The sequence below is a fragment of the Blennius ocellaris genome (assembly GCF_963422515.1).
Source record: "Blennius ocellaris genome assembly, chromosome: 5".
In the NCBI taxonomy this organism is placed as follows: Eukaryota; Metazoa; Chordata; class Actinopteri; order Blenniiformes; family Blenniidae; genus Blennius; species Blennius ocellaris.
Genome location: NC_137654.1, coordinates 10,235,132 through 10,261,013, shown reverse-complemented (window position 1 = coordinate 10,261,013; position 25,882 = coordinate 10,235,132). Strand labels below are relative to the sequence as shown.

The 25,882-nt window shown below is 43.0% G+C and overlaps 1 protein-coding gene across 1 annotated transcript in view; it reads left to right on the top strand.

Moving 5' to 3' along the window:
* Positions 1–25,882, top strand: part of agrn (agrin) — a 318,771-nt gene that overhangs the window by 107,523 nt on the left and 185,366 nt on the right. Inside the window, exon 4 of the mRNA XM_080496608.1 lies at positions 5,050–5,088. Coding sequence (XP_080352734.1) covers positions 5,050–5,088 — 39 coding nt within the window. The remainder of the gene's footprint in view (positions 1–5,049; positions 5,089–25,882) is intronic.

Sequence of the window (25,882 nt, the reverse complement as noted above, 5' to 3'; positions counted from 1 at the left end):
TAAATACGCCACCTTCTCATCCTATCTGTGCTTTGTGTAATCACAGGCAGCTCTGCGGGAATGTCACAAACATAACGCATTCTGCACGCTCGATGGAAGCTTTTGACACTTGATACTCAGTTGTAGGGACACTTCTCAAATATTGCTTAGAGAGTATTGATTGGTTACTCAGCTCCCCTCACAACAGGTATGCCCGACTATCTGATCGAACAGTTATCTTCTCACACCGTGACTGAAATAGATATTCGTCCGTCACCTGAGTGCGTTGTGCTACTCTTTTCTCCGCCCTGCCAATCAAACATGGTCTTGTACTCCCACATCGTCATTTGTTGACACAACTATTTAACACCATTTTGTGGGCAGTGGCTTCTTTTAGAGTGCTTTGCCAGTTTTAACTGTGTTAAATAGGATATTTGTTTTACAAAACTCTCATATGAGCCATTATTTAGGCATGACTTGTGCCTCATTATCACTTGCATATCATAATGAGGAAGGGAAAAACTTTCAACAGGCACAAGGACAATAGTAATCTAATGCTGCCAAATGCAGGCTGAAGAGAAAAAGGATCTCCTCGTTCTTTTAGCCATGCTTGTTATTGTTCCACGTCACCTTGTTATCTGGCTGAATGCCTCCTCGGGCAAAGCCCTCATAACCAAGCTCATGCTCCTCTTTGTATTTGTCAGAGTACGTATAGGTACATTAGTGTCTTCCTGCAGTCGACGTCAGCCGTTCCTCCTAATTCTGGTGGGTGTTGTAGTGAACTGGGATGGGAAGCAGTTCATTTGTAACCACGTGGTGCTTCAGAATCAATTTTGAACCAGACAGATTCTATTATATTTGATACAACTTCAGTTAAATCAGGCCAATCTTCACCTCTCCCATGACCGAGTGAAAAGAAATGTGCGCTGGAGAAATTGATGAGCTGAAAGGGGCTCTATTATGCTGCCAAGAGCCCTCGCCATGTGGCCACAAGGACAGCTGGATGGGATAGTGATAGTGCTGGTAGTGGTGACATTTGTGTCTTTCTGTGTGTGTGTGTGTGTGTGTGTGTGTGTGTGTGTGTGTGTGTGTGTGTGTGTGTGTGTGTGTGCGTGTGCGTGCGTGCGTGCGTGCGTGCGTGCGTGCGTGCGTGCGTGCGTGTGCGCGTGCACGTATGGGATGGGAGGAGGGGTGTTGGAGGACTCGTACAATCTCAGATTCGCAATTTTTGTTGTCACCGTATGGGGTGAGGCATGTTGACACATACGCACGCAGTTTGTAACCCCCACAGCCGCCATCCCGCCAAATTCCATCGCCTGCCAACGCTCGCTCCTTCGTCATCCGGCACAACTATACATCAGCCACGGTGAAAGCGGGAGGCTGACACACATACAAAGATATATACAGACCCACACCTCCTCCTGCACATGGCTAAATGTCACCGTCGGACACATATTGATTGGCTGGAGATATAGGGTGAATGATGGTCGTGTTGTGACATTCACACAGACTCAGGGACGCACACAGGCTCTCCCGGGTGCAAAAGGAGATGGAACCGGCTGATATGTTTATGGGGAGACCTTATCTTGTCCTTTCGTTATGGAAATGCAAAGAAATCGTTTCGCTTTGCCCGGTACATTCGCTTCACTTTGTACGCTGCAGCCTCTCCGTCAGGTACTCTCTGATTCACCCTGTGCGACAGCTCCAGCGTCCTGTGTTTGTTTGTGCGTGTTTAGACATGCTTACAAATGCGATTCAGGGAAGCACAGCTTGTGCCGGTGCGCCTTTGCGCTGTTAACAGAACTCCTTCCATGCCAATTTCTGTTCCCCTCTTTTTATATGTTTTCTTGAACTCCACCTCCTCCTCATCCTCCCGAGCTCCCCTCCCAGATGGAAATCAGTTATCATCATGACTGACTGGGAAACAGCTTCAGCAGACACTTCATTATTCACCTCTATCACCAGCCTCACGTCTGCTCTCCCCTCTCCTCATTTTTCCTCTCTCACACACATACACACACAGACACAGACACTCATACACATGCACTTTCCTCCTTCTTCCCCCAAAGCCCCAGCTGTTGACAAGCAATTTTAAGTGAGCCTAAATTTAAAACTCTGCTGTGTCTCAGGATGCCGTCGGGTATCGGGAAGGCCTGAGAAAGGCTTCAGCGCTGCGGTTTGATGTGTGTGGGGGGGGGGGGGTTCCATAAAAAATGTGTTGGCGGGTAATTGATGTGATGTGTTTTATCTTCCTCATTATCCCTTGCAGTGCAGAGACATCGGAGGGATGGCTGGGCGGTTGCACAAGGATTTCAGAACGTGTGTGCGGTGCCGTGTTTGTTCAGTGCAGGCAGCTCTGACAACTCACTGGGGCTTTGCTTTAGTGAGTCAGACAGCTCGAGTTGACTGCCGGAGTGCAGATGGTGGTTTGGTGGGGTTGTGCTCGGCACTCCAGCCCGAGTACACTGTGACCGGCGTGTCATGGTCAGACAGTATAAGTGGAGATAAACAAGAGGACTTTGCTTCCTCCAACTTCTCAGAGAGTGAAGCCAAACTTTCCCACATGTGAGTGTTGTCATTTTCAAATGACGGCGTATTTCACTATCATATTCTGAGGTGGCCTTAAGATCCCTTAAGATGCAAGTGAGCAGTTCACTCTGAGCATGTACAGCTCATGATGCTATATTATTCGTTAATACCTTCCCATGGTGAAAACATAAAGCCAGATGTTTACGTGTAAACTTATACCAGCGTCATCAACATGACATCTCAAACAAGTTTTAACTCCATCATGGCCGGTTGAATAAATGTGTAGCGGACTTGGCTTTGTCACGACACTTAATCCACTTCAAGTTGAAGGGGATCTCTTTTGTTAAGCTCATCCACTTTGTAGAGTGGTTAGAGTTGAGTTTGTTGGCTAAACTTTAAATGCCACTTTGACCTCACAGGGATTTGTAGCGCCTCAGCAGCACTACGATTTACTGACTCAAAGGTAAGGTTGGCTTGCTTTTGGTTGCCAGTTACAGGAACAAATAAGCTGATGTGAGTTAATATTTGTACTTGAATAATATTCAGGGTGATTAAAAAAAAAAGAAAAGTGAGTAGTTTTTTTACATAACCAATATTGCAACTTGGCATCAGAGGACAATAACCTTCAGGCTGCACTTTTAGAGAGGTGTCATATATCTTTTAATGTAAACAACTGTCACTTCGCAGTAAAGGAATAAATCACTACAGTGGATTTATGGTGGCACCAGCCTACCACACACACGCATACACATACAGTACAATGATGTCAAAATCTGATGTGGTAACATATTCATAGCTTTCACACCAGGATGAAGTACGATGGTTTCATAATGTTGCTATCCGTCTTACTTTTGGGGGTATGTCAGAATACACAGCATTTTTTTTTGGTTATTATTCCTTACAGTCCAAAACCAGCTCATCTTTGCTCATCGTGTCATTTACAAACCAGCTGTTTCTTACCAAGGAATCCATTCCTGGTATCCAGCTGTGTCATTTGGGGCCATGGAGTTGAAGTGTAGCTCAGATTTATGTTGCAAATTAAAAAGTTTTAACTCTCACAAGGACATATATTTCACTTGAGAATTGGAATGACTGACTTCCTGTATCATTCTTCAAAAGTATAAATTCAAGTCAACAACGGCTGTTGTTTTCATTCAATAAAATAGAATTCTCCCTTCATGTTTTTAGTAGACTTGTTGGTAACGGTCTATTTTTTTTTTTTTTTTGTGAAACTGCATAAATACATATATACAATCTGGTAGAAAATTAAAGGAATCTACAAAACAAAAGAAAATGTACAATTCAGCTCATGTTTCATTGAGCTCTTCAGCAAGCTGGGCGCGTGTTTACATTTCTTACGTACGGTACTTGATGTTGGTGCCATATGTCTGTGCTGCCTGTACACTTGATTATCCCCCTTGTTGTTTTCTCACTACATAAATGATCAGTTGTTTAATCAGCCATTCAATCCACAGAAGATTAATCTGCAAAAATGTGAATAGCCCCATTGTTTGACGAACAAACTTTTTCTGGTTACTGCGGCTCAGATGTGAAAATTGGACGTCTAATGTTGGGAAATCACACATTTTGGGATCTCAGACAGTTTGCACGAGACTATACAGAATTTGGAGAAATCTCCAAAGGCTGGTGGAAATTGCTTTTTTGCTATTTTCTAATTTTGCTGCCTCAACAGTTGAACACATAATTGGAAAAATAATCGTGAGATTAAACAATGAAAATAAATGTGAGCAGCAGGCATATATTTGATCCTAGCTCGTGTTATATTGTTAAAAATAACCTTTGTGATCCCTGTAATTAAAGTTAAACATCTTACGTCAGTCGAGATTACATATACGTAATTTCCAAGTTTATATAATTTAGCTGTGTTTGTCCTCGTATGCAAGTATCAAGGTACCAAAGCTGCAGAGGACTCAGGTTACATGAGATTGTCCCCCTGGGTGTTACTCCACACTGGGTGTTAGTTGACACTACAGCTCTTGTTTTGTGGTTCTCATGAACCAATACGCATTGCGTCATCCTCTGCCAGGTTTTGACCAGGAAACCAGCATGACGTTTGATACGCGGAGGGGAAAGGATTGGATGGTTGTGGGTCTGGGTGGGTGAGACTTCACCGAGTTTCTTTTATGACCTTTCTGCCACCTGCTACGATGAATGAAGTTTCCAACTTTTGTCAACCGAAAGCAAGGCCTGATCCCTTTGAGTTCTTATGATAGCAAAAGTGTCGCGGGTTGGTTTGGGACCAGACGGTCACAGAAGCAATGAATGACAACGCAGCGATGATACCGCTGTCGCTGAAATGTACTCCTGTCGATTAGCTCAGCTGGATCCCGCAGGGCCCGGTCGCTGCATTACAATGTGTTAGATAGAAAAACCAAAGCCCGTAGACACAATGTGTCTCTTTCTTTCTTTTTTTTTTTGTTTCGGAGCAACTCAATTACTTGGCCTTTACCCCTGGGAAGTCACAGAATCTCCCCAAAACTAAAAACCCATTTCTCTCTCTTTCTCTTTTATCTCTTCCAGACAAACCACCTCACTTCACACCGGCCCAGCCTCCTGATGGTAAGTCCTCCGTGGTTTCTCTTCGCTCGCCTTTGCTGACCGCTGGGCTTTCTTGGGGAGGGTGCCTGCAAATAATGACGGCAGATCTTCTGCCTTTGAAGTGGGCAACCGTATCTGTGCTTTTTCAGTTTGTTTTCCAGTTTGTCAGTGTGGCAGGCATGTGGCCAGGCCTGCTTTCATGTAAGATGGATCTTTCGGAGACTTGATTTGATCCACGCTGCTTGGCTGGCCGGGCTGATGTTCAATACCTGTTTCAGCAGCAGTCTGATAAGGTCTAATAGGATAATGCCCCCCCCAGAGTATTCAACATTATTTTCAGCTTGTTGCGGCTTTCACAGGCCATGGGCAGCACCATTACAACGCCTTGTTATCCGTATGCTTACATTCAATCCGGCACATAAATCTCTGCAACGAGTGCCACGTTGCTTCTGTTGTTTTCTGGCCCAGTAACATGAGCCGTTAATTAAAAAAGCAACAATTTATTTCCAAAACAGTAGATCTCGGCAAGCTTTAATTGGAGGGAAACAGCTGGTTTTCAAGCTGCTATCATGAATATTTATCAGAAGCAGTGCGCTGAGACAGTGTTTGATAGACTTTGCAGGTTTTTTTTTTTTTTCTCCTCCGCTGCGCTGACAGATAGCCAGGGACGGACTCCTGCTACTTCTGAAGGTGTCGTGTCATCCTGCTTGTTTGCTTTGCTGCACAGCCCGTGGTTTTGAGGGAAGGAAGGGAGAAAATGTTTCTAATGATCCCGCGGCCAGCTGATGTGAGGGACTAAAGGCCACAGTGTGTTCTCGCTGAATTTTCTTCTGATAATTGCTTAATCACTCGCCTCATAGGCCAGCGTGTGTGCAAAAACTGTTGGTAATAGTGAAAAAGTAAAAGAAATGTGACAAATTACAGATGAATTCAATCGTCTGGCAGAGTCGGGATAATAGACTGTTCACTGTCAATATGAAATAGCGACAGTTTGGCCTCAACAAATAATTATACTTGATTGGAGCGGCCTAAGCTCAATACCTGAGGATCCCTCCTGCTTTTGTGCCTCATTGCCAAACATTTCAGATTACATCGCAAGCTGGTGTTTTTTTTTCTTTCTTTCTTTTTAGCAGCCATTTGTTTTTGGTTTAAAGACAGACAAAATTGACTTGATAAATGATTATATCTTACAGAGAGGTACTTTTATCTGTCGATTTTCTGAAGCAAATATTGCCATAAAGTTTGGCTGTACACTGGGAAAATGAGAAGCGGCATGCAGGCAGTGAAGCAGCCCATTTCAGTCTTCCATTGAATACCCCCCCCCCCCCTCCACAAAAGACATAACCGCCCCTCTTATCGATCGAGCCCCCTCATTTCCCATGTATTAAAGTTTTTGCAGTCTGAAGGGCACAGTTTGTTTCTGTGCTATTCAACCGTTTAAAAGCTGCTGCTAGCCCTTAATTACATTTCCAATAGTTCTGTAGGCTCTCCATCAGCGCCCTATGCTGTTTTAATATGCCAAGCAAAACAAAAATAAAAAAATAATAAAGTCTCCAATCAGCAGGGTAAGCTTGCCCTGTGGGACCCAGTTTCTCTGGGTCATTTAACGCTGGAGAGATTAGTGAGACAATTAGAGCTGGTCCAAATCTGGTAGTGGACTGCTTTTCATCTGGGTTTTAGTGTCGGTAGAGGGGCCATATTGAAGATGCTGCAGACCATCAAAGGGCTTCCCCTGCTGAACTCGTCCCCAGCACCAAGGACACACTTCTCCCCAGCACTTAATTACAGGAAATCACAGGCAAGATAGCTAGGACTCTGCTTTTTTTCTTTCTTTCTCTGAAATGCCGTTGATGAGACGTCCTTATTAGTGCGGGGAGATTCTGCAAAAACTAAAGGAATTTGTCCCGTAAATTGGAGCCAGAAAATCTTTGGAGTTGTCTGAGCCAGTGGAAGGAAAAGAAAAAAAAAACCCAAAAAACTGCAGGTTCGGCACAATACGAGCAAAGCTCTTAGATGGTATTTATGGTGTGCACCACCCGCAAATAGCTGACGAATCCTCCCCAGTGAATGGCCTATAATCACCAGTCAAAAAAGTGACAAAAGTCACAAAGCAGCCTTTAATTAGGCTCTTTCTGTGAAAGCTCAAAGCAGCAGTTGCTTGGCTCGGGCCACACTCATTATTGCCTGTCGTCTCCCGATAATAAGACAGTTGTTGCGCGTTTGGCCGAAGCTGGAAAGCTCATAGAATTTGCAGCTTGGGGGATTAGTATTGGACTTTGCAAACGGGGGCTGACAGAGAGAAACGCTGGATGAATGAGGCCCTTGGCTTCCAGCTGTAAGTGTCGTCATCCAGGGAAAACAGAGAAAATGCTTGTCCGCTGGCTGAGGATGCAGGAAGGAGGCAGTATTAGACATGATCCTTGGTTAAAGTGAATGTTATTGGCCTCTACACAGCGGATTGTTTTTTTTTTTTTTTTTTTTCCCCCTCCATAACAACCTTTATTTATTTTTTCCAATATCATCATCCGTGTGTGTGAACTTTTACTCTGCGGTTATCACATGGATCGGCCACGCTGTGCAGAACAGATGTAGCATCACAACTGCAGTGAATCATAGGTGTTTGTGCTGTGTCCGATGCAACAATAGCATCCCAACGAGGGTCTCAGAAAGGGAGTCCTAAAATACGCTGCAGTGCCAATGTATGCATAGTCACACTGCCAGTGAGGCACTTTCTATCATGAATAACTACCTGCCAAGATACCTGTTGTAGTAACACCCTTCTCTTTCCCAACTGTGTAAAATAGAATTAATCCCAACTAGCATCATTGGATTGTATCAAGAGAATAGAAAACAAACAATGTACTGTATTAGCATTTGATATTTACTGCATATCCATTGGCTGCCTGTAGTGTCTTATGGTTAAGCTGTCAATAGCAGGGGTAAATTCAAATTGCATTTCTATACTCATTAGCACATTGACTAATTATTAGACCTCCTGCTGAGACTGCACGCTTTTCTCACGCTAAACTGGTTCTCACACAAGGTATAACATACACCACTGGACTCTAATACAGTACAATCATGTTCTCGTTCCCTGTAAATATGAAGTTGTCAGCAGTAATGATTGATTAGTGTGACGATAGAATAGCATATGTGGTTACAGTAAACACCCTTGACTATAAAAAGAAAGTTGTAAATAAGTGACAATGACAAGTGATTACCTTGGAAGGTAACAGTTATTGATGTCTGCCAATTATACAGCAGTTTATTGAGCTCAGTGGCTTCCCACCTGTAATTTTGTCTTGTGACTCAAGGTCTATTCTATTCTATTCTATTCTATTCTATTCTATTCTATTCTATTCTGTCATAATGTCAATACATGCCTAAGAACCATACCAAGTGAAAATGCTAAATTTGTATTGCATTTTGGGGTCCGTTTCCATGACAACTGTGCTCAAAGCCACTGAGAATGCAGAGAAACTCCTTGAAAACGACTCCCAGGGTGGAACTTTTTGATAACTCTTCGACTCAGGGGTAAAGTTTCCACTGTGCATGTGCATCACGGCTGTAGAAAATATTTCTTCTGCACATGTGCGTGTATCGCAATAATAATAATAATGTTTGTGTGTGTATGGTTTAATTAGAAAAACAACCAACAGCGCCACCTCATGGTAAATGCAACACTTTTCTGAAAGGGAAATATACAAATGATACGTTTTCACTGGAAACATTGTGTGAACAGGGCCTAAGTCACTTTCCACCTATAATTGGATCTTAAGGTCTACACATGCCTCAATATGGCTCCCTGGAGGTGTGACCATTCCTGTTCTAAACAACAAGCACACATAATTGCATGGCGTGTGTGTCATCGCAGAGCGGCTTCTCCGACAGTTCAGGGGTCTCCCGTGGCCTGAGCCATCTCCGGCAACACCTGCCTGGCAAGAGCTCACTTTGCCGTGAATCTTTCAATTTCACATTTGTCACTGACAGCTCTCTCTAGAGGACGCTCCTCACTGACAGTCAAAATAAACTCATGGACCGAAATGTGATTTGATCTCAGACGGTGGGGAAGCCTGGAAGAAAGTGCCAGCGGGCTCGCTTACACTTTGAGAACACTACCCAGAACTGACATTACTCACTTCTGGGTAGTGTCAGCTCTAGGTAGTGTTCTCAAAGAACCGACAGTACTCATAAGTTAGCTCTGGGAGACCACGGTAACCGAGCGGGAGACACCTTTTACCCCCTTCAGATCGCAGAAGGAGGGAGGGGCAGGAAACATGTACACGCACACATACACAGACGAACACAATGTCACCATAATTTATTCTGCCACAGCCTTTTCCCCGTGTTCTTGACAGTAAGCCTGACTCAGAGAGGGGCATAATTAATTATCACTCCTCGGCCTATCTTAATTAAATCTTCTCACATCATAGATTTCGCACAACAGAGGCAAAATATCTTCCTCATCTTTTAGTCGGGGTGGGGGCCGCTGCCTGAGAACATCTCACATCAAGATATCAAAGGTGCACTGTAAAGTTGCCTCTCCAGGATTATGATTTCACAGAAGACCCGTCCTGTTGGTCCGGTTTTAACAGAGCGCAGCCTGTTAGCGCACCATTGTGGAGGCAGGCGGGGGCAGCCTTGACTTTATCAGCCGAAAGTTTGTTGCCCTTTGAAAGCACACACAGCTCTTAAATTGCACAACTGAACTAAGTCTCCTCACCTTGGCCCGTCTGGATTTATGTCTGTGGACTCAGCAGGTGCTTACGTTAGCGTCTGAGACGCCCGCGTGTCATGTGCTTTGTTTTTTAAACACAAACAAAGGTAACGGGCAGGGGAATTAGCCAAATATCGTTAACCCTCCACATCCAGTCATTCATCAGTGACAGCGTTCCCACTCAGGCTCGCCTCGCCTCACCTCCGCCGGTATCGATCCACCGAGGTGGGCTCAAAGCAACCGTCCAAAGAGAGAAAAACAAAAATATTAGCTGGAGTGCACAGTAGAAAAAAGTGAGTGGGCTGGAGCAGTAAAGTGCAGCACTATTTACCTTTGATTCCCTATGACATCGGGTAATTGTTGACACAGTTAACGGTGCAGGATTTCTTTGATATGTTCCCCAGCTGTAGAAGGAAACCTGTCTTGTTTTGTTGACGCAGGTTATTCAGGGCACCCAGGCTTTGTAAGGATCAGCCGGCTCTTTGATGTGGACGGACAGAACACTGTCTGTGGCTGGGATCTGGAAGCTGTCGGCCTTGGCCGCGGTGGCGGGGGCTGATTTACAGGTGTGACCTCCAATCAGTAATATTGAAAATCACACATCAGCTTGAACTCAGCTTCATGTTGCTGCCCCATGAATCTTCGAAATCCATTAAGAAAGCAATGCATCCGTTGAGGATGGCCTCACACTGTAAAAACATTATTAACATTACGCAAATGCTTGCCAGTGAAAGACAAACATTTGAGATGCTATATTGAGTCTTTTTACGTCACCTATTAAATTAATTCACCCAATTTTAAAACATAAATACAGAACATTTAAATGATGCATCTGTTGTACATTGGGTGGCAGCATTGAGTCACCTTATAATAAGTCGGTACTTTACATGGCTGTCAAGGTTTACGGCCCTATTTACAAGGCAACGTTTCAAGTGAAAATGCATCGTTTTTGTTTCTGAAAAGTTTTGTGTTGACATGGCAGTGTTTTCAAAAACAACGTCCACAATATAAAATGATAAAGCATGAAAACGGTGTAGTTTTCATGTTGGGCCACTAGTGGGTGCTGTTTGTTTTTGTCAAGAAAACCATACATGCATGAGACTTCCATATGAGCAGATAATGAATTAGGATTATTATTACGGTGACTCTCAACTATAAAATAACCAAGTGCCAGGAGAATATGGACTGGGAGTCATGACTCTGGAACCACACCTGATATTTGTCATTAATTGGGTCTGAATATCCATAGCACAGAGATTGCTATTCGGACCGCCCTACAGTTCTATCTTGAAAACATTTAAAAGTAAAAACTTTTCCTCCTGCGGGTTCTTGCAATGACTCAAAACACCACCTTGTGGTGCAAACCTTTATGACAAGACTAAACAGGCTTGTATAGACTTATTTAATGATGTATTGATTCAGAACAAATACAATGTATTGTATTTGCTGTAGCAACCTTGCCAAACTTTTTTCTACTTCTTTAATGCTAATTTTGTAAATTCATATGCATATCTATTTTAATGTGTAAAGTTTTTATATTCAACATACTCGTTAATTTTTCACAAGTTGATAAAAAAAAGCAATTATTTTATGCTTAACCTTCATTTGTCATGTTCCTCTTATTTATTAATTCAGCTTTTTTTTCTGTTTGAACAGACTTGACTGTTCTGATCTTTCATGTTACATTTTAATGACTGCCCTCTCTTTCACAGGACTTCTAAAACTTTAACCTCACCCTGTTTTTCTTTTCTCTCTCATTTCCTAAGGCCCGGAAAAAAAAAAAATGTTTCCTTGTTAATTCTCCAACTTCTTTTAAGCATACTTCACTGATTCATAGAGGTTTTAGCTGATGAAAGCATCCCACTCTTTATTTTGCTCAGTGATTGACATAGATTCACAGATTCCTTATTTCTCACAACACAAGCAATGAAGAAAAAAAAAAAAAAAAACTCAATGAAATATAGAGGAGACTTCCATTATGCTGATTCTCAGAAATGACATTGAATGAATGACATTAGTACCATAAACAAAACCTCATTGAATGCTTGAATCCATGCAAGCTAATTAATAGTTTCGAGCTGCTTATCGAAGCCCTTATCGCTCAGCATGGCGTTGTGGGCGGAGGGGGGTTTGAAAGCCAATACCCTCCTCCGGCTCTTTGTCATATATTGTGAGTAATTACCATACACAATGGGCTAATGTCACTTTAAATGAGCGCCCTATGTTCTTGGCATGTTGACGCCAGCGGTGGCCGTTTGAGCAGCAGCGGTGAAAGGTCGCTCTGATCGTTCTGTCTCATTAACACCGGAACAAGTTTTTTTCAAATTGAGGGGCTCAACCATCCTTCGTCTTTACAGCCACGATGAGCAGTCGTTAATTTAATTGTTGGCTGGCAATGTCAGAAAATAACCACGCTGAGGGAGTCTAATCAACAAGTTCCACTGTCAGGTTGTTGATTACAGGCAAAAAAAAAAAGTGGCTTCTCGTGTAAACCTGCTTTTGAACAAAACCGCGTTGTGATAGTGCCTTATTGCGTTAAACGTGCACTTTGCATAGCAGCATAGTCACAGTTCACCTGCTTACTGTATATCTACTGCAGAGGAGTCAGGCATCACAGGCAGCACACACCACATTTACGCTCATTTTTTTGATGCCCCATCCAAGTAAAACAGCTGATCTATTATTTACTGCTCATATGTTTTCTCCATCTGTCAATGTTAGGAAAAAAGTACAAGTCAATTATTAATGTAGTCATACACTTACTTAAGCTTTTTTTCTCATCCATACATACATATATGCACTTATATGTACATTGTCACTATCATTGTAATGCAAGCTATAGAGCGGCTTAATCATTGACAATCACACAGATCATGGTTTAACTTAAGTCAGAAACTAAATCGCAGTTTAAAAAAAAAAAACCCAAAACAAAACAATTCCTCTTGAATTTGTGGTTAAAATGAAACAGACATTTAGATCATCCAAATAATTTCTTTTGTTTTGGTGCAAAGACTAAATAATCATCTGAAAGCAAGTACATGCAATAAAAATATTTTCAAACTGAAGGAAACTTTCAACAATGTATTGTGTACTGTCCACCACAAGAGTTGTCTTTTAATTTAGTCATACCTGTACAATGACGATAAACTATCTAACTAAGTAATGAGCCAGTTTGTAGAGGACTATGAATAGAAAGTACAGAAAGAGATAGAAGAAAATGAATATCTACTTAAATATGTTTTTTAGGTACCTGTACTTCACTTAACGATAGTAATGAAGTACATATGTCACCTCTGACAGCGCAGCAATAAGTGTTTCTCCTCTATGTGTGTGTGTGTGTGTGTGTGTGTGTGTGTGTGTGTGTGCGTTCTGCTCCATTGGGCACAATTACAACACTCTACTACATGGCCTCAGCAGCATGTCAGTGACACCAGTTACAATTTTTTGGTCACAACGCACACACACACACACACACACACACACACACACACACACACACACACACACACACACACACACACACACACACACACACACACACACACACACACACACACCACGCTCCAGCTCGGTGTGTTTGAGAGGTGTGCTGATCGCTGCCCTCTCACTGGGCTTTAATAAGATTTATGACAGCGGCGAGCGAGACGGGGCAGAAAATATTGAGACAAAGAGAGAAACAAAAAGCAAAAGACTGTAAATCACTTTTACTTGAACGTTTCTTTCTTGTCACCTTCTTTCACCGTAGAGAAGCTCATTGAGATCCAGATAATGCATGTAGTAAACACAGTGTGACAAAGAGACAGCCTGAGGCACGGCAGAGAGCAACAACACTGTTTACTCTTTTCAAGGTCTACAACCGCGTTTGTGCTTTTCACATGTATTCCTACATGTAAGCTGTGGAAATGCTGAAGTGGGAACTGCTGGATTTGTCCTCGGCTGTTCTGCGGTTTGCTGATGTGAGCAGAGACTTAAAGCCACCAGCGTCTCGTCCAAGGCAAGAGTGAGAACAACATAAAACACTCCCAGAAAGCTTTAGATGTTGCTTTAGGTTTTAGCCACATTGTAAAAATCCTCGCAGCCGAATACAAACCACAGTGAAATATCTATGAGGTAATAACTGGATGATAGGAGGGTCATTTCATGTCAAGTCGGCAGATTTAGGAACGTCTTCTTGCACCGACCATTTTGGATCGGCTTCATATTTTACACAAGTAATGTCAAACAATAGTTTTAAGGTCGTATCTCATTCACATTTTGAGCTTTAAAAAGAAGTGATGATTCAAACAGAATGAGCGTGGCTCAAAACAAACGCTCATTTCATGTGCGACACTCTGAGATTTTTAGCATTTGTTTGACAGTGATGAATGTCCTGAGCTCCATCAACAGCTGTGCTACAAAATATATTTATTTGATACTTTGTAGCTTCATGCCTTTGTATTGCATCATATAATATCTTATAATTTAGATTAATAACAATTATGCTACAGTTTCAGTTTAAAATGAAAGCATTCCGTTTCTAATTAAGCATGGTAACATGAATGATGCACATTAGGTATGTATACAATTCAATAAAATGATATTGACCTGAACAATCTCAATGATTTAACACGATCGTGAAAAACCACATTTGCTGCAGAATTCAAAACTGGTAAAAGTAATAAGGAATGTTTTATTTATTTATTTATTTTTTTTACTGTGTAAAGGCTTGGAGGTTTCTTTATAGCCCACATTGTCGTAAATAGTTTACATCACAGTGAACCCTCTTGTCCTCGCACATATGGAAGATATCATTTATGCAGCTAAGTGGACGGCATTCTAGCCACTTTCTATCCATCCATCATCCGTCTGTTGGATGTTTTGATGCGCCCGCGGTGAAATCGGGAGAATTAATTTTTTCCCCTCACGGTCGCCTTTGTGTGCATACATTCTGTTTACTTCCTGCGCGTTTCATTTATCGTTGCATTACATCGCTCTCGGTTTTCTTAGCCGCACACCTCAGAGATTGTGGCGCCCGGGAGAACAAATACAGTGTGCTTAGTATTCAGACAACCTTGCACATCCGCTGGCTCGCTCATTTCCATAATGAGAAAGAGAGAGAAAGAAAAAGAAAGAGAAGAAGGAAGGAATAGGGTGAGGAATTGGGGATAATTTGAACAATTTAGAGTTTTGTTGTTTTGTTTTGGGGTTTGTTTTTTTTTTTCAGAGAGGGAAAAGAAAAGTAACTGTGTGTTTCCTGATTGCACGGCTCTGTAATTTGGATATTTGAACAGGATTTAAGTTTAGTTTCTGTGCTCACACAGTGTGACGAGCGTAGAAAAAACAGAAAAGTTGCATGAAAAATGTCAAAGGTTTCCACATAATAAGCCCGCGGGCTGGCGGGTGTGTGTCTGCCTATCGGCTCAGCTCTCATTCAGTTCAGCTTGTTTTTCCATCCGAGTTTCATGCACCCTGGTACACTGTGTAACGCCGTAATTAGGGGTTGGTGTCAGGCACACACTGCGTGTGTGGTATGTGTGTGTGTGTGTGTGTGTGTGCGTGTGTGTGTGTGTGTGTGACAGAGTTTGCTCTTGAGACTTGAGCATATTGCTTCATTTACTGTAAATAGATTTTGGCTTCAATCCCTTGAAGGTCATTGTTCAGGGTTACGCTGTAAAAATGTAATTTTAGTCTCTTAAAGACTTTGTATTTTTCTGGAGAGCAGTTCTTGTGCCGACTTTCACACTTTGCATCCGACTCGTGGAGGATGCGGGATTAAGTCTTCTTGGCGCTTGACCCATTAAACTTATTATATATTTCTGCCTCTTCTGCTGCAACAACCCCACTATCAGTGATTGCTCATAAACTCCTGCAGCAGTGTGCTTCACGGGGGGGTGAACACCCACATTAGGAACACCCACATTAGGTGTTCAAGGTGAACACCTAATGCTGCTCCGGGCTACACTTCGTCACTGATCTTTTGGATTTGAGTTCTGTGATGGATGAAACATTTTTAACGGTCTGTCGTCGCTTCAGCTAAGATATTTTCTGAAGGACTCCCTCTTATAGGCTGAGCTGTAAGCCGGCGTTTGAAAGACAGCATTAATTGAACAAGGTGGGGTGAGTCGATGGAATACCTGAGCTTTGGATCTTGTGGAATATGTCTGAATGTGGAATCACTCCAGCTGTTGCAACGCTGTTCTGCCGATATTATATTGGGCTCTTGTTTCACAGTTCACTGCACACTATCTTTCTACCGGACACTCGGCATGCTACAAATTGCACTCTGCATCGTTTGCTTAAACACAGGGTTTATCACTTTACCAAGGGAGTCAAACATCAGGCCCAAGGGCCAAAAGTGGCCTACAAGAGCCACCGATCTTTTTAAAAAAACACATTTCTTCGGAGTAGCGGACACAACGCTGAGACCAAAGCTGAGATATTGCCATGAAAGCTCACCACTTCGTTGCTCAGAGCCATGCTGTCAGTGTGAGCTTGTAAGAACACGCATAATACAACAGGTATAGGAAAAGTTTTTGGGAATATTTCATAAAAAAAAAAAAAAATGGATTTATGTTGAGATTGTTGTAATTTTCAGTCATAATTGCTTTGTTATGCAAACATATATTTTAATCACCTATATTCTGCGCCACAACAAAGAAACCCTTTAAAGTTTAAATTTATATGTTATTATGGCACTACTTTACCAGTCCGGCACACTCAAAATGAAATTGGGCTGTTGTTTGCGGGTCCTGAACTAAAACGTGTTTGACACCTGGGGATTTAAGCAAACATGTATGAAAGATTAAAGCAAATTACCCACATTAGAACCTTTTCGTTGCACATGCTGCATAATTTGCTTTTTATTTCCCTGACAAATGACTCAGCCGCTCCAACCTTTTTGTACATGTGTTTCTGATGATTTACGGCCGAAACTGCTCGTGTTTCAAATAACCACAAATCATCCAGGTTAAGAAATGTGCACATGTACCAAGCATATGATGCACACATGTGGAATTTTGTAGCGAGTGAGCTCACGTATGCCCCCCCCCCCCCCCCCCCCCCAAAAAAAAAAAACCCCACTCTTGTAGGAAACAAGGCCTCCAGTGTGAATCCCTCCACATGTGATATGTATTAGCTGTGACATTTCCCACTGGTGTCAGACGGCACTCATCTCCCACAGCTGTCTGCTGTCAGTGCACTGCAAAACGTCTTCTCGCTGTAACAAATCACTCCATTCTGACCCGTAATATCAAAGTATATCTGTTCACCAAAGCGCCTTACAGCTTAAGTGTGATTTCTTTTGAACTAATCTTTTCCCATGTTTTGCGTCACATTGCTTTGCCGCCATTCAGATGGAGCTTGATTGAAGGAGTCAATCATGGGTAGAAGTCCTTGAGATGCCTGATACGAGTGTGTCAGTGGTAATAGTATGGTTTAATAATCTGAATATTTTTTCGTGCCTTTCATTAAGCCGCTCTGTGTTAAACTCAACCACACAAAGACTTCCAACTACAGTTCTCGAGCCTCAAACGTATTATGCTGTGCCATTTTCACACTGGAAACAGCACTGAGACGCCCAGCTGTGGCTGCAACCGCCGCCTGTGTTCCTCTCAGCAGTACACGTTAAACAGTACATATGTATGGGCTCTTGGGAAAAATAACAGTGTGTGGCTAATCCAGTCATACAGTTGAGGATGAAGCTCATGAGCTGCAGTCAGAGGGGAGGAGAAGGCGTGAAGAGAGCCCCTCTGTGGCAGAAGTGGCTACCAGTAAATGATAAACAGGCACACCATTAGGCCACTTTTACATGATGTTTAAAGTGTAAATTGCTTTGCTTTTGTGTTTTCGTTTCAGAAAAAGTTTCACGCTTACACAGCAACGTTTTGAAAACAATGTGGTTTTCGTATATTGACTACGGCTGTGTTGAAGCGTTTCAGAAAAGTTGTATTTCCCCCCCCATTTCCATGGAGACAGAGTCGGAGCAATGTCGAAATGTTCTACCATGGGAAAAAAAGTTGCATTTTCACAGGCCCGAAGTGCGATTGTCGTGCAAACGGACCCCCAAAATGCAATGGAAGTTTTCCTTTTTCAGTCGAAAAAGTTCTTGTGTAAACAGGGCCTCAGTCATGGTGAGATGTAGAAAAACAGACAATAAGAATTATCGTTCACATTCTGTCTTGACTTTTGGCCTCTTATTTGATCTGCGTGTTTGATTTGGAAGCAGTTTTTTCATCTAGATGTCGTCCCTGAGGTATCGCCCTGAATATTCATGTGAGGTTTGGGACTGAAACCAGAAGAGAAACAAACAGTTGTTTTTCAACTTTTTAATGCATAAACGGACTTATTTCAGTGTCTATATTATTGTAATAAAAACAAAAAGTAAATGGGATATTTGTTCACAACAGTCTCCCACAGGACTTCGTAAGCCTATAGAAGGAAGAGACCTCACTTAGACCTTTCTGGGACTCTGGGAACAGAGACGCATTGTTTATATTTTAACGGTAAAAGCATTGGTCTGGTGCGCTGGGAGTAAAAAAAAATAATTACACACGACACTGTTTATGTCATTAAAACAAGTGCATTAGGAAGATGCGGTGGGACAAATTAAACAGTGCAAGGTAGGAACAGACTAGGAAATACTGCAGCAGTGGTGATAAAAAAATTGGCATGTCTTTTAAATATAATAACAAGAGTCACAATGGGGATTCCTTGAAGTTGCCTCGGCATCGTCTTTCCAAAAAGACCCAAAAATCAATGAAGAAAACCCTGAAAAGATAAACATCGAGGCAACGCGGAGTGAAGCCGGGGAAGGCGGCGAGGACAGAGACGAACCAAATGAAGGAAGAGCCGAGGGAGAAATGGAGAAGGGAAGGTAAGAAATTAGAGAGGGTCGTGGTGAGGGCATGGCAGCTTGAGGAGCAACTGAAATACAAGCACTCCCAGTGTCCTCTCACCGAGAATATTAAGTTATCATCATCATTCAAGAATGGACCTGAACTGAAATTCGATTTATCTCTCTCTCTCTCTCTCGTTCCCCTTCTCCTCTCTCAGAAATCTTGTGCTTTTTTGCCCCAGCACTGTGGGCTTGTCAGCCCTGGGGGGGGGGGAATTAGCACCTTTAATGTGTGTGAGGGAGCGAGGGTATATGTGTGCGTTGGTTGGCGGCAGATAGAGAAATTTAATTAAAGCAGGTTTCTCCAGTTGGTGCCTCTCATACACTGCTGTCCCCTCATTTTGTGGGGTCCCAGTCTGTAACGGCAGCTCGCCCTCCTCCCCCCGTCCCTTACCCTCACTGTCATATCAAAGGCAAACATCATTCACTGATTTTTAATAAAGGATCAAAATCAACCGCCATCAAGGCCATCATTGCCAAAATCTGTGCGCAACGGTGGGCCGCGCTCGCCGGAGCGTGTCCTCGCTCCGACTTTAACGCAGCATGCGCCTAACTCATTTACGCCGTCCGAGGGGGGAGGGGGGAGGGGTTAATCTGGTGACTTGCAGCAATGTAACACTCATCAGCACCCCCCCCCCCCCCCCCCCCCCCCCCCCCCCCCCCCCCCCCCCCCCCCCCCCCCCCCCCCCCCCCCCCTCCAGAGAGGCAATACATTTTCTCTTGTTCAAAATGAGACTTTTATGTGCACGTCGAAGAAAGTAGGGGGGGTGCGCAATTACCTCAGCCCCATGCTGGGTTCATCTGATACCAAGCTACGATTCAATCACTTCCACACACACACCCCCCCCCCCCCCCCCCCCCCCCCCCCCCCCCCCCCCACCTCCTCCATTCTAGCTGGAAGGAGCAGGGACTGGGTGATGATGCGAAGCTCCCTTATTTTTGTCTTTGAATCAGATAACAAGAGTTTTGTGTGTTTTTCTCCTCCCTTTTGAAGTGGATCTGCACTGGAGGCTGTTGGAGGTGGCAGCCAGGTTCAGCAGAGCTGTTAGACGGCCATGCAGGTCAGGAGCAGCCGTGGCGAGCTGGTCCAGTGTGTTGGCCAGCCAAAATGCTTTGTGTTCCTTGGGGGTGGTGTTAGATTGGTCACAGTGGTCCTGCAAGAGATGAGATACGGTGTTTCAGATAGAAAACGGCTCGCTTCAGGGGATGAATACATACGCACATATAAACACATACAATTAGACACAGGCACCCACGTGAAGGGAGTCATTAATATTCGTCAGCACACCCTCCAGCCAGTGCAGGTAAACAAACAGGGATTGCTGTTTGTCAAAGGATGCGCCATAAAGCCACCTTAAGTATGCAATGATAACTCGTCTTCCCCTGCTGCTCCCGCACCAAATACATTTCCTATGCAAACTCCAACCAGCTCAGAATAGACTTTTTTCCGCTGTATACACTGGCACATGCGGAGTAAACAGTGATACATGCTGAAGTGCATGCCAATCCGAGCTTTTACGGGGAGAGATTCACAGGATCTGCTGGTGTCTTTGAAGGGATCGTGCTAAGGTCCCGCAAAGTAAAATTTTGCAAACAGCCATGCATATTTAACTCTCCCAGATGCAGCTTTGAGAAAGTTTTTAAATTTTTAAATGTCGCAATCTGCAACATCTTCGCATAAATTCCCCTCCGTCTGTGTTTTGCTGCTCCTCTCCATCGTCCATTGATTTTTGCCATGTGAATTATTCAGTCCATGTATAATCATGAAAGTGTTCCTTTATGTCGGTTCAAACACAAGGGAGGAAACTGCTGTCAAGTGGGAAATGATGGGCTGTATATGCAGTAAAATCAACTGCAGCATTTTATTCTGCTATGAATGGAACAATGGGACTGCCTTGAAAAATGAAGTTATCTGTAGAGCAGCATGAACAGCCGCCCTAATCCCTGATGATCACAACACAGGTATCACATCTTATAGTAACAAGAAGTGCCCAACTGCATATAATGTATATGTGTACTTGGAGACAAGTGAGGCCTGCACAGGCACCACATCTCACAGGGAACCGAGTAAAGGTAATGAACCTAAAAACCATCATTGGTCACCCAGAGAGAAAGAAAATCATCCTGCTGATCGTAGGTCAGAGAAGAAAGCAGTATGTTCGTATCAGGTTTTTTTTGGCCAACAAATCAAACAGAAAGATAATTAATGACACTCAAATTCACACACAATGCCATTTAGGTTTACATCACATTCAAGTGAAAACAGGAGGCTATTGCATTTTGGGGGTTAGTTTACTTGACACCGGTGCTCAGAGCCACTGAAAATGCAACTTTTGGAAATTGCTCAGAGAAGCAGGCAACTCTTCTTTTGTAGCCTCCAGAGTGCCATGACTCCTTGTCCATATTCTCCTGGGACTTGGGAGTTTTACAGTTGTGAGTCGCCCATAATAGAAATTCAACTTCATCATCTGTCCATATGAATGTCTGTTGCCGCAAAGGTTTTCTGAAACAAAAACGCAAAAATTATGCGTTTTCACCTAAAGGGTTGTCATGTGAACCCTGCCTTAAAATCACTAACCTCAAACACATGCATTCAGACTCGACCTGGAATAAATCCTTGGGAAGACATGCACATTCCACACAGTGATATGAGGCAATAGTGATTGTCGGACAACATGTCCATGGATGAAATCTTTTGGAATTTTTGGAGAAATGAATGCTCAAATGATGCTGGAAAAAAATTAGTTGTGGATGAGTTGTCCGTTCACCGGCAACCGTGTTGACCATTTCTCTACTTCTGCAAGCATCCTGAATGGCAGCCATCACTATTATTATGTATTTGTGCGGAGTGGTGAGAATATGCGTGAAATTCATTCACTATAAAAATCTATGCTAAAATGTGCTATACAGATAAGCTGTTCTCGCATATTTAGGACAATGAGACCAATATTGTTTGAGTACCCTTCATACGACTTCAGCTTAGACAATCGAAAAATTAAATTTTTTTTGCTTCTTTTTGGCTCTCCACCAACAGGTATTGTCGTGCCAGTTCATTTAATGAATGCCAGACACTTTATGTGAGGAAAACTGAAGTAGCAGGTTGCTAAACCAAAACACAGAGCCTGAAGGCACTGAAACTGCAGCACAGTGATAATTGCATGTGAGCCTGACATCACGAGAAACAGTGTATATGTTGCATTTAGCAATTTCACTCATTAAAATATACTATGATTGAATAACCCCCAACCAGGTATGTGGGTTTTCCACAAAGTCAAACCACCTCTGTCTTCTTCATGATCATTGCCATTACTATCATTGAGCACATTATGCTAATGGACAGCAGCAAGCCGCGCTCTGTCAAAGGGCTGCCGCTGCTGCGGCTTTTAGAGGGAGTGTTCAGGTTCATCAAGTTTTAATGAGCCAGGAGAGAAATCAGGGGAGAGATCAGCAGAGACAACGTGCACTTCACTTTATCCCAGCGCGACTTCCCCCCCGACTATACGCAGCACCCAGGTGCAGTCGAGCCGCCAGCTGTTTAAACTTTCAGCAGCTCTCCCTTGATTTAGGAAGCAGCTTTCAGTGTAGATTAAACAGCTAATATAGCATAAAATAAAACACGGGATCATCGCAGCGATGCCTTTTTGCTTCTCTGCAGACGAGACGTAAAACTTAAAGCTCCGCCTTCATCTCTCTCTAACCCCTTCCTCTGCTCCAAATTGTGTTTTCATTGTTTTTCCCCAGGAGGCATTTCACGGGAGATGTTTTATTTAGGAAAGATATATGCTCACAAGAGCTTAAATGCTCTCCTTTGTACTTACAAGCCATGGCAAAAGGGGCGAGATTTGTATTTGGTGGTGCTTTTAGATGAGATAACGTTGCAGCAAACAATGCATGGTTTGGGTGGGTGGGTGGGTGGGGGGCGGGGGGATCACGACGCACCAGAAACATCTCAGATCAGATAGGATAATTTGGGCCATTGCAGTAGCGAAGAAGACACAGATGCTGATAAGGCCACTGCAAATACAGACCGTCGAGATAAAGATTCCGTTTGAAAGAGGAAAAAATGTCAATACCATGGAGCTCACAGTCTTGCTATGGTTATTGCTTCAAGGTTTTTGGCTTGTTGGTGCATATTCCTGAACAAAAGCTGAGGATGATGATGATCAAATGGCTGTTATATCATAGTGTAATTCCTAAATTAGCCTAAAGTGTCTTCCTCCTAATTAGACAAGTTAAGAGAACAGGGCTTGGCAGCCTCATTCATAATTAGTTATTTGTTGTTTTTTTTTCCTTTCCTGTTGGAAATAGTATTGCGCATGCTGGTATTAGTCGTTTTAACAGGACTGTGCTTCCGCTGTTCAATTCCTATATTTTCATCTTTTTAAAAGAAAACATGACGTGGCATCATTATCCTTTGCACAGTTTTTCAACGCCATCTTTAAGGCTTGGTTAGAGCTGCAACCTTACACAGCCATCTGTTATCGCATCCACAATGTTCACTTATACAATGTGATGTTTACATGGCAATGTTTTGAAAACAATGTGCATTTACACTGAAATGGCATAAATAACTAGTTTTTCATTGTTGTTATTTTCCATCTTCTTGCACATGTGCAGAAGAACTATTCACTGCGACCGCGGTGTATTTGTGCAGTGACAGCCTTTCAGAAGGGTTTCGATCGAGACAGAGTCAAAATGATTTACAAAGTTGTGTTTAAAGTTGCTCCGAGCCCCTCTGTCATAGAAACGGACCCTCAGAATGCAATGATAGGCATTCTGATCAGGGTCCATTTTGAACAAACCAAATACGATGCCTTTTGACCTACGAGCTCACTTTGTTTCCTAAAATGAGTGTCGATGTCCATGATGGATTGTCCTTTGCCCTTCTTTCACCATTAGTCTGCAGCGATCAGCTCCAGCACCCTGCAACACAAAAAGTGCGATAAAACCTGGATGTATGGGTTGGTCACTAAGGCAAATATACCAACCAAAGTATCTAACTGTACAGTTGGTGAGATTCAGAAGCTGATGTAAGTAACAACCAAGGCCTAAATGATCAAATAAACTCCACAAATGGCACAAAAGTTGTTTGTTTGAATTCTGAACATGAGTGTGACTTGAATTTCTGGAGTGTGTGCAGCTTCCTGCATGCTCTCATCAGAAAACTGCCTTAGGTTCCACGCTTGTGATGATAAATGAGAAGAACCAGTACTTCAGTCATAAAAATAAATAAAAGGGGAATTAAATGATTGTGTGTGTGTGTGTGTGTGTGTGTGTGTGTGTGTGTGTGTGTGTGTGTGTGTGTGTGTGTGTGTGGGGGGGGGGTGTTAACTGCATTCAGCGTTCCAGTCATTGTCTTCTCTGCTGCCTTATTGTTTTGCTGCACATTTGGAAATTATAGATGAAAGCTGTAGTTTGTATCTTCACATCACAACTGAAATGCATTTAACTAAGTGTTTTACCCCGGCATTTTGTCAGACCGATCCCCCTCACTTTTCACATCTCTCACAGACACTGATGTGAAGATTACAGCTTTCATTTTTTATTTTTTTTTTGTACACATTAGTGTTTAATAATAACACTTATTCCAATAGAGGACTATACACAGAGATGTGTGAGTGGGGCAGGGTGGGGTGGGTGGGGGGTGCAGAGGGTGCTGAAATGACTCCAGATTGGTAAAATTTCGCAGATGGTGGTAACATATGCAGCAGAAAATTTCAACATAAAGATGTCTCATCATGCCTGCAGTGTTGACGTGTTTCAGTGGCCATGAGAGTGTTGGTGCAGTAGCATCGCTCCATGTAGCTGCTCACTGGGGGCTTTTATTCAGCTTTAACAAACGTAAACATTTGTGTTCCCTGGTGGGACGTGAAGCCACTGCCCACGTTACGTTGTTATGAGCTGAACCTCACACTTTACAAACTTTTTAGGAGGATATTTTACATCCGGATGTAATGTCAGTGAGCAGAATCCAAAAGTCAGGATTTCTCTGCTCTTTGCCTTGAGAACCATGTGCATTCACACTCTGAGCTTCTGCTGGGTGATAGAAGGTGTGCAGATTCACAAAAATCTGTGAGCGGGTAATGGGGGTGTGGGGGGGGTGTGTGGCAGACCTAATGTATTCCACATTGATATGCAACTGTAAACTGTTGGAGGACGATAAGGCACTAATTGGAGCTCTCTGTAATGTAATTACACCTCCACATCTTAATTAAAATTTAATTCTCTTGGCACTGTTTACCATCTCATTTACACCACTGGAGATCTTGTATTGTTGGAATTTGCTTCATTTATGTGAAGACACGTTGCCATTCTTGGACACTGAAGCTCATCTGACACCTGAGACGTCAATAGATACTTTGCACCTCATCACTTCTTTACACTTGTCTTCATGTTTATGCTCTCGACTTAAATGACATGTGGTTCTCCTCTCTCCCTGAATGGTTGATCAAGTCACGTATGAAGTCCAGATTTTTGTTGTGAGCTTCGTGTGGCTCACACCCCAACTGTGTGGTGCGATATAAGGATAGTCGAGGATTATACCGGATTGCTCCTGCATTGCATAAGCTAATATAGACTCTCATTGGCTTTATATGTGTTGGGGTGTTGGTGAGGCCATATGCCGCCGCCTTAGGGCCCGACAAGGGATCAGCACCGAGCAGGAAGTGTTGTGTTATTAATACCCCAGGTGAAACATTGTACGTCATCCTCAGGCCTTCATTTTTTTTTATCTCTCTCACCACCACCGAATCCAGGATTAATGCGTGTGTTTGTGCACGTCAGGTGTGTGTCCTCGTTCCAGGGCTCGCATTCAGTCTGGCCCCGGACCGCGCAAAGTACTTTGTGCTACTCGTGATGGGGGTAAAAAAACTAAAAAAAAGTGACTTGTAAATAAGGCACAGGGCTGATCAAACTATTTTTAGACAAGAGTCCTGGGAAATGTATCAATAATTGAAGCCTGCGTGTGTGTGTGTGTGTGTGTGTGTGTGTGTGTGTGTGTGTGTGTGTGTGTGTGTGTGTGTGTGTGTGTGTGTGTGTGTGTGTGTGTGTGTGTGTGTGTGTGTGTGCGCGTGTGTGCTTGTGTGTGGGCGTGTGCTCGGTGCGCAGACGGGAGAAAATCTGATTGAAGAGAGAAGTGGTGTAAAGATTAATAATGAAAGACTAAAGTGTCAAATGAAAAAAAAAGTAAAAGGAGAAAATGGAGCTGGGTAGTTTGAGTGTGCAGG